The sequence below is a fragment of the Octopus bimaculoides genome, chromosome 15, assembly GCF_001194135.2.
Source record: "Octopus bimaculoides isolate UCB-OBI-ISO-001 chromosome 15, ASM119413v2, whole genome shotgun sequence".
In the NCBI taxonomy this organism is placed as follows: Eukaryota; Metazoa; Mollusca; class Cephalopoda; order Octopoda; family Octopodidae; genus Octopus; species Octopus bimaculoides.
Genome location: NC_068995.1, coordinates 5137601 through 5147600, shown reverse-complemented (window position 1 = coordinate 5147600; position 10000 = coordinate 5137601). Strand labels below are relative to the sequence as shown.

The following is a 10000-nucleotide window of genomic DNA, read 5'->3' as shown; positions in this document are numbered from 1 at the left end:
AGCAATAAAACACATAATTTGGTTTATCTCTGTCAGTTTGATGTTTATATTTAATTTCTGTTCGTGTTTAATTTATACATACTTGTTCACAAACATATGCCAGGATATGCCAATAATTATTTCTATGTGAATGTTTGTTCTTTTATGTATTTTTATTTATATGTAAATGTTTGGCCATATATACAACTTCCTCTTTAAGAGCATGTGTGTTTGAAAAGGTTTAACAAAAGCGCTCACACACTAGAAAAAAACTTCTTCCCAAAAGTGGTTAGTAACCACCTGATGAAAGATTTCATAACATTTTTTTTTTAAATAATTATCTTTTAAAAATCACCTTTACACTTCAAAAACTGTATTAAATAATCCTCGTAGACTTTCAAATAATTATAAATATATATATATATATATATATATATACATACATACATACATGACTTCCTAAAAAATATACTCTTTTCTACACTAGGCATAAAGCCCTAAATTTTGGGGGAGGGGACCAGCTGATTAGATTGACCTCAGTATGCAGCTGGTACTTAATTTATCGACCCCCGAAAGGATGAAAGGCAAAGTCAACCTCCTAAAGAATATATTACTGTTCTCATGTTTTAAAGTGTGTTTCTCTTTTGGATATATGAACTACTGACAACATATGTATGTATATATGTATGTATGTATGCATATACAAATTTATGTATGTACCTGCGTTTGTATGTTATTATTCAGATTTATTTCAAGATTTCTTGCCAATAGAGAAAGGACCGGTTTCTAACCTAGATCCAAGGTTCCTGCATTAGAGTTTTAACAACATCAACAGGGTGTTTGTGTGTGCTGGTGGCATGTAAAAAGCACCATCCGAATGTGGCTGATGCCAGTGCCGCCTTGACTAGCATCCGTGCTGGTGGCATGCAAAAAGCATTATCCGATCGTGGTCAATGCACCCACGACACTCTCGGAGTGGTTGACATTAGGAAGGGCATCCAGCTGTAGAAACATTGCCAGATCAGACTGGAACCTGGTGCAGTCTCCTGGCTTCCCAGACCCCAGTCGAACCGTCCAACCCATGCCAGCATAGAAAACGAACGTTAAACGATAATGATGATGATGTGTGCAATATTTGCATGCTTTGTTTTAGGTGGTGGTCCATGGACCAGTGCCAGTCTGCGAGCCATCAGCTGTCGGTATGCAGCAAGTTTCCAGAACAGAAAGAAACGTTATAAAATGCTTATGTAATATTGTATTATTTGTTTACAAAATAAATACAAAAATGTTGTCAGCTTTTATTATATTCATTATATATATTATTTCCGATATAAATTAATATTACTAAGAAATATTACCAATTCAGGGCACATAATGGGAAAAAAACTGCCCGTACACCACATCAGATAGTTTGAGAAGCACTGGTAAAGGTAACTCATCAAGCTCAAATGGCTGAAGGCACGGCAAGTTGCCTATACTGTATATGTGTGTGTGTGTGTGTGTGTGTGTGTGTGTGTGTGTGTGTCTGTGTGTGTACATACACCATGTAATACAGTGTATCTTGCTGTCTAATAGTACAGTTTGGGCTATTGCAATGTTGCATGTTACAGGGAACTGAAGTGTAGTATGATGTATAGTTTTTGTATTGCAAGGAAATGTAGCTTGGTGCAATACAGTACATTATAGTGCAGTATGGTGCTCTGTTATCTGCTTGCATTGCTGCATTTAGTCCTTACAAAGTTTTATACGACACTATATGGAACTGGTTGTTTCTGTCCATTGTAGTAAAAAAAAAAAAACAACAGGAAGATTAAACCATCAATGCTACCCCAATGACCTCCATGGTTTACACCAGCAAACCTCCTTAAACATCATCTGTCAACTCAAGTCATTTTCGAATGTAAATTAACGTTATGAATTATACATAAGAAATAGCAACATTAATAATTTTTTTTTTTGTAAAAATTATCATTTATTCCATTGTTTCTCCATAATTTTATCATTATTATTATCATTATTATTATTATTATTATTATTATTATTATTATTATTATTATACCTTTAACAACAGGATGCTATTCATGCTCACAGAATTAACCAGAGCAAGTAAGACTGAAAGCTCTACGGAGTAAAATAATAATAATAATAATAATAATAATAATAATAATAATAATAATATGCACTGCTCTCTCACTCAATAATAATAATAATTATGATGTGTTTCTTTATTGGCTGCATGAGCTCATGCATGCTATAGACTGTGCCACAAATAGAATCATTGTGAAATATGTGAAGATGTGCATTGTATATGTATATGTGTATAATAAAGAGGCTATAACGAAATAACATGTTACAATATATTAAAACAGGTACGCAAGACAAATAAAAATAGATCTCGAAAATAACCACCCCCTTCACATAGGTTTGAGAAGGCACCACCTATCTGGGATCATGGAACTCCATCATCTGATCACCTTCCATTCAAATATGTTCCCCAGATTTCATCTTGAGTAATCTAGTTCCTTGCTGAGTCATGAAGTCATGAAGGAACCACATGTTTTGAGGTGTGCTACCTCAGTTGTTCTTTGGAACCTTTATCTGGTTTTAATCATTCATCCTCATCTACCACTGCTAGGTATTAATTTCACATCGGTCTTCGGTGCAGTATGTCATCTCTATACAGAGTTGAATTACCACAGAAAACGTTGTCCAACTGATAAGAGAAATGATAATAATAATGATAATGAAATTAGTAGTAAGCAAAGATATAGACAAATGGCTGAAGGAGATTGGAATAGAATGCTCAGTAGAGCGCCAGCAGAAAGTTTGTCTCTCAGGGAAAACAAGGATTATCAGGAGGATTCTAAGCACTTGAAAGACTACTGAAAACTTGTGGATACCTAAAGTTACAGGTAGTAACCCGCTACCCACATGAATCCTACCAGGAATAAGACCAAGTCAAACTAAAATAATAATAACAATAATAATAATTAATAATCTTTACTACAAGAGGTACAAGGCCTGAAATTTGATGGGAAGGGACTAGTCGATTACTTCGACCCCAGTGCATAACTGGTACTTATTTCCTTGACCTTCCAAAAGGATGAAAGGCAAAGTCAACCTCAGTGGAATTTGAACTCAGAACGTAAAGACAGACAAGATGCCACTAAACTTTTTGCCCAGCAGCCTAACAGTTCTGCCAGCTCACCACCATAATAATAATAACAACAACAACAATGGTTATAATGATATAATTACAATGATGGTTATAATTTGGATATTTGCCACAAGGACAACGCATAAGGGACAATACGAAATAGAAGTTTCAAATAAGAAGCTCTGATATTGATTACTATAATAATAATTTCTGACATAAGGGAGTAGGATAGTGATGATGATGATGATGATAGTGGTGGTGTTACTGATGATGGTGATGTTGATGGTGATGATGATGACAGTATTGTAGTGATAATGGCGGTGGTGACGATGGTTATAATAAAGATTATGTTAATAGTAGTGATGACGATGACAATCTCATCATCATCACCATCAGCCTAATTATCATCTGTTTCATGATCATAATCATGATCGGATAGTACAATGATGAGAAGGAGGAGAGGGAAGAGAAGCGGGATGGTGGTGGTGGTTGGTGGTTGTTGGTGGGAGTGACACTATTGATATAAAACAGAAACAATGATTAATAATAATAATAATAATAATAATGATAATAGTAATATTAATAATAAAGAGAACGAATTATTTTTAAAAGTATTATAAATGATAACACATAATACGAATTATAAAGAAGGAAAGAAAGGAGGAGGAGGAAAAGAAGAAAAATGTTTCCAAAATGCAAATAATAAGATTAAATAAGAATAATTAATTGAGATGAATAAATAGGAAGGTAAAAAAAAAATTAAACAAAAAGATAAATATTTAAATATTTAAAAGACAACACAAACATAAGCGCAACAGAAATCAACAAAACAAAATTACTTTAAAAAAACACACTAGAAATAAAAAAAAAGAAGTATAAAAGTTTGCTAACGAAACAAAATGTCAAGATCTTAATTCATGTGGGTTTTTTCTTGTTTTCATTTTTTGGTTTTTTTTTACATTTTTTTTTTGTCCTCAAAACAAATTTCTTTATTTTATATTAATGAAGAAGTGAGTGTTTCTTGCATTTAATTAATCATATTTGAGTAGGAATTTTTTTTCGTCTTCAATTTTTTTGGTTTTGTTTTTGGTGGTAGGGGTGTTTTTTTTTTGTTTTTTTTTTCTGACAAAAACAGAATGAAACATTGGCCAGTGTTTCATTAAAAACATAATTCCAAAAATTTCCAAATACTCATCAGTTGTATTAAACTATTTTCATAACAGAGAGAGGCAAAGAAAGAAAGAAAGGAGGCAGGGAGATAACTAACTTCATTTTGAAAGAAATTTTGCAGAATTAACAAGTTGCTTCTATATATGTGTGTGTGTGTGCGTGTGTGTGTGTGTGTGTGCATGTGCGTGTGTGTGCACGTGTGTGTGTGCATGTGCGTGTGTGTGCGTGTGTATGTGTTTATAAAGTAACTTGTATTTGTATGCTTGTTTATTAGTATCTATTCGTATGAGAGTGTGTGTGTGTGTGTGTGTGTGTGTGTGTGTGTAGGTTTCCCAAAGCATGTCATAACTCGGTCAAATGAAGTATCATTCACTTAAAGTGCTTAATGAGTAATTAATTAAAACTTAAACAGGGTCACAAACTAAGTCAAATGTGAAGGAAATAAAACAGAAAAAAATGAATTCCGGATCAACCATAGATGATGTATGTTTGTATGTATGTATGTATGTATTACATAGAAATTTCTGAAAGAATACGATTACATAACCCATAAATCCACACACATTCACACACACATCCAAGTGTATATATGATACTATACACATTGAATGTTAATGGTATTGAGCACTTCAGTGTTTTTGTACTACATTAGCAAAAGGTATATGTATATGTGTGTGTGTGCACGTGTGGGGATGTGTATATATGTATGTATATACACAGACAAGTTGGGCAAGTGTCTTCTACTTTGTGAGTGGATTCAGTAAGATGGAAACTGAAAGAAGCCCATCATATGTGTGTGTGCCTTTGTGTTGGTGTTTGTCCCCACCGCCGCTTCAAAACAGGTGTTGGTTTGTTTATGTCCCTGTAATTTAGTGGATATATATATATACACATACACGACAGGCTTCTTTCAGTTTCCGCCTACCAAATCCACTCACAAGGTTTTGGTCGGCTCGAGGCTATAGTAGAAGACACTTACCCAAGGTTCCACACAGTGGGACTGAACCAGAACCATGTGGTTGGGAAGCAAGCTTCTTACCATACAGCCACACCTGTACCTAGCTTCTTACCACACAGCTGTGTGGTAAGATGAAATGGCTAAGTCCATCTTGACATAAAGGTCAAAAACCTGAACTAATAACCACAAAGTAATGTTGTTGAAGCAACAAAGACTCTTTGACAGGAGCTGCGATAGAAGTCCAAAACAAGGTTATTGAACCTGTCCGTGACATGGTGCCTGTTCAGTTTCTTCTACAAACTCGTGTTGAAAGGAAGCTACAGATGTCAATAAGATCTGCCCACAACACCACCAGTTATCTTTCCTTCATCCAGAGAAAGCTGAACAATGGTATGTCATATCAATCATACAGGTAAACCCATGCATTGAGCTAGGATGAATGCTAGCAAAGATAGCAATGGTGATGCCTTATAAATTTTACTGCTTTTATTTCTTTATTTCAGAAATATATTTGTGAAGCAAGTGATTTGATCTAAGATTGAAATAAAACAATGACAGCATGGAAAAACACATTCATCATTTGTATCTAAGCATGCAAAGACTATTAACTTCACTTCAACATTTATTGTTTGGTGTCTAAATTTTAGTCATATCAACTGCAACCTTGTCGCTGACAATGTTTCACTGACATGGAATTGTGTTAGTGACCAGGTCGTAATTGGTAAGACAAGAAGTTTAACAGCAAACAAGAGATGTTTAAGTGGAGTTAACAGTCATTGTATGTTTTTGAATGAATAGCTGGCAAGGGTGACTGAAGTGCGGTGGTATGGACATGGGTTGAGGATGGATGAGGACCATGTTCTGAGGAGAGTGCTTGAGCTTAACGTGAATGAACCGCAAAAGTGAGGTCGACCAAAGAAAATGTGGAGGGGACAGGTGGAGGAGGTGATTGAGAGGGTTAGCTTGATGAGGGAGGACGCTCAAAACCGGACGAGATGTTATGAGAGCGGTTGCTGTAAGAATGAGGTAGATTCAGCCACCCCCATTAACGGGGACAAACCTAGATTTAAAATATTGGAATTTATTCATAATATGCATTTCCGATGCTGGAAATCTAATTTATTTATTTATTTATTTTTCATTAAAATTCCTCAGTTTCTTCCCATCCACACTCTCTCTCACACTCAACTTAGTGTCTCACTCACACTCACTCTTCCACTCTTTTTTGCAGAGTTATCTACAAATACATTGCATGTATAAATGGTATCAACCAATATTGTAAAAAGGAAGCCGTCGACTTACTTAGTGAAATGGTAGAAAGAATGGTACAGCCAACCATGGATATTCTACAATGTGATCCTAAATTAGTTCTTGGTGAGTACGCTTCAAAAACTATCTGCTCACACTTTGAATTTTATTCTTTTGTTTCATTCCAAATGCTTCTATTATCATTATTATTATTATTATTATTGTCATCGTTATTAGGGCAGGGAGCTGATAGAATCGTCAGTACACCAGGTGAAATGCTTAGCGGTATTTCATCTGCTGCTACGTTGTGAGTTCAAATTCCGCCGGGGTCGACTTTGCCTTTCAGCCTTTCGGGGTCGATAAATTAAGTACCAGTTGTGTACTGGGGTCGATCTAATCGGCTGGCCCCCTCCTACCAAATTTCAGGCCTTGTGCCTATAGTAGAAAGGATTATTATTAGTAGTAGTGGTAGTAGTATTAGTATTATTATTATTAGGGCAGTGAGCTAGCAGAATCAGGGTTGATAAATTATGTACCAGTTGTGTACTAGGGCTAATGACTAGACCTCTGACACAAAATTTCAGACCTTGTATCTATCATAGAAAGAATTGTTACTATGGTTAGCTTTTGCTATTTCCAATTTTTTATTGTTTTCTTATTGTTTTTCTTTGTTTTTGTTCATATTGCTTTTTATCATTTTTGTAAATTTTGTCTTTTTCTTTCTTTTTAATATTTCTATTGATTTTATTTTCCATTTTTTTTTCTTATTCTTTCACTGGTTTCAGTCCATTCTGGATCTTCCCAGCCCCTTTAAAGGTTTTAGTAGATTATAATTGACTCAGTACTTTAACCAGTGTTAATATCATAGATCTCCTGAAGGATAAAATGTCTAAGTCCATCTTGATGTAAAGGGATGGAATCTGATCTAATTATCACAAGATATTTTTGCTTAATATACCAATTTGTACACACACACACACACACACACACATATATATCAATGTTTGTTCCTGTATAAAATTATAAGAATATATATGTGTGTGTGTGTGTGTGTGTGTGTGTGTGTGTGTGTGTGTATGTATATATATATACATATATATATATATATATATATATATATGTGTGTGTGTGTGTGTGTGTGTGTGTGTGTGTGTCTGTCTGTCTATCTGTCTCACACATATCATATGAATATAAAAGAACATATGAAGAAGTGAACAGACACACAATGAAAAAGAGAGAGAGAGAGAGAGAGAGAAAGAGAGAGAAGAAAGAGAGGAAGAGAAATAGGAGAGAGAGAGAAGAAATATTACAAGTTTTTAATAACTCCTTGCCGAGACCATATTGCAGAAACGTTGGCCAGTAATTAGAAAATGACGGCAATAAATTATCATTGCTTTTCTTTCATTCTATAAAAATGATTACATGTTATGGATGATAGAAGGGGCCCCCCGGATACACAGAAAACAAAATATTTCACAAAAATAATTGTAAAAAGAGTTTGGAAAATATAATAATGATGAAATTATTAATAATAATAGTAATAATAATAATAATAATGATAGTAATAGTAGTAGTGGTAGTAGTAATAATTATAATAATAATAGCTGAAAAATATAAAAATGAAAATAAAATTTGCTAGTGTGCATGTGTATATATGTCTGTAGGTGTATGTGTGTCCGTGTGTGTGTGTGCATGCCATTTTGTGTGTGTGTGTGTATGTTTACACGTGTATCTATATATGTGTGTGTGTGTGTGTGTATGTTTATGTGCATATATATATATATATATATAGATATGCGTGTTTATATATGTATGTACATATGTTTATGTGCATATGTGTGTGTATGTGTATGCATGTGTACGTGTGTGTATATAGGTGTGTGTACATGTTTCTATGTATAATTTGGTTGTCTTCTTAATAAGATTACAGTGATACTTCACAGGAAAAAACAAAACAACCAAAAATGTTCCTAGTTATTATTTGATGGACTTCAAATTACAATAGAGTAATATTAGCTGTAAATTAGAGGGGAGGGGAAATTAGCTGGAGCTGGAGAAAGAACAGAAGAGAAAGAGGGAGATATATATAGAAAGAGAAAGCGGGAGAAGAGAAAGAGAGGGAGTGATTGAGATACTGTGAGAAATTGAGAGAGAGATTGTGTGTGGGGGTGTATGCATATGAAGGCCCCTGTGTGTATGTATGTAAGTCTATGAGTATGTGTGTGTGTGTTTTTGTATAGGTATGTGTGTTTGTGTGTAGATGTCTGTGTGTGAGTATATGTATGTTAGTATGTGTGTATATGAATGTTTACGTGTGTATGTTTATGTGTGTATTTAGCATATCTGATTGTGTGTGTATGTCTTTGCATAGGTGTGTATGTCTGTGTGTTTGTGTGTGTGTGTGTGTGTGCAATGGTATGTATATATATGTGTGTGTGTGTGTTCAGCTGAATGTACATTTGTGTATAAATGTGTGTGTCTATGTGTATATGTGCATGTATGTGTGTATATGAATGTACATGTGAGTACGTGTGTGCCTGAATACATGAATGCATGTGCGTATGTATACATGCCTTTCTGTATGCGTGTCTGTGTGTATGTGAACATAACTGTATACATGTGTGTGTGTGTGTGTGTATGCAAAAGATGAAGTGTATACAAGTCAAAAAGTGAGAGAGAGAGAGTGTGTGTGTGTGTGCGTGTGTGTGTGTGTGTGTGTGTGTGTGTGTGTGTGAAGAAGAAAAGAAAGAAAAAGAAAATGAAATAAAAAAATTTTTTTAAAAACCTGGAAACACACAAAACCAAACCAACAATGTATTTTTTGAAGATGTTTCTACATTAAATTGGACAAAGAGAGACATAAAAATAATGACACACAGACACACATATAAAAATACACACACACACACACACTACAAAAATTATATAGACACACAAACAGTGACATACAAACATACTTACACATATACATGTATACACATACACATTTACAGTAACACACATGCATGCATACACATACAGCATTATATACATGTACACAGGCAAACATAGTGATACGCACACATACAACTGTACACGAGTATATATAAATATATATACACGCAAATAGAATTGGTAACTGAAAGAAATTTTGAAAAGAAACAAAAAGAAATTTTTTTTTCAAAAATCAAAGAACAAAAAGAGTGGGGGGGGGGGAAACAAGAAAATGAAAAGTGATGAGGAGTGATGGTCACGGAAAGTGGGCATATATCTGTACATCCATACAGGCATGTGAAATATGCATTGTCATAGTCAGAGCAAAAGAATTAAAAATAGATTTAATTAATAGAGAAACCCAAATAAAAATTAATTAATATTTCAGTGGGATCCTTTCAACATTTTTCACATAATTAATATTATTAGAACTACTATTAAATAGTTAACTAACGACATACTCTCAGCCCCCACCCCACCCCAGTTCTGAAATAATTCATACATGCATATCTACA

General features: G+C 34.3%; 1 protein-coding gene across 2 annotated transcripts in view; it reads left to right on the top strand.

The window, feature by feature from the left end:
- LOC106875248 (uncharacterized) overlaps positions 1-10000 on the top strand; it is a 154321-nt gene that overhangs the window by 104462 nt on the left and 39859 nt on the right. For both annotated transcript variants that reach the window (XM_052973164.1, XM_052973165.1), the window contains exon 5: positions 6496-6638. In XM_052973164.1, coding sequence (XP_052829124.1) covers positions 6496-6638 — 143 coding nt within the window. The remainder of the gene's footprint in view (positions 1-6495; positions 6639-10000) is intronic.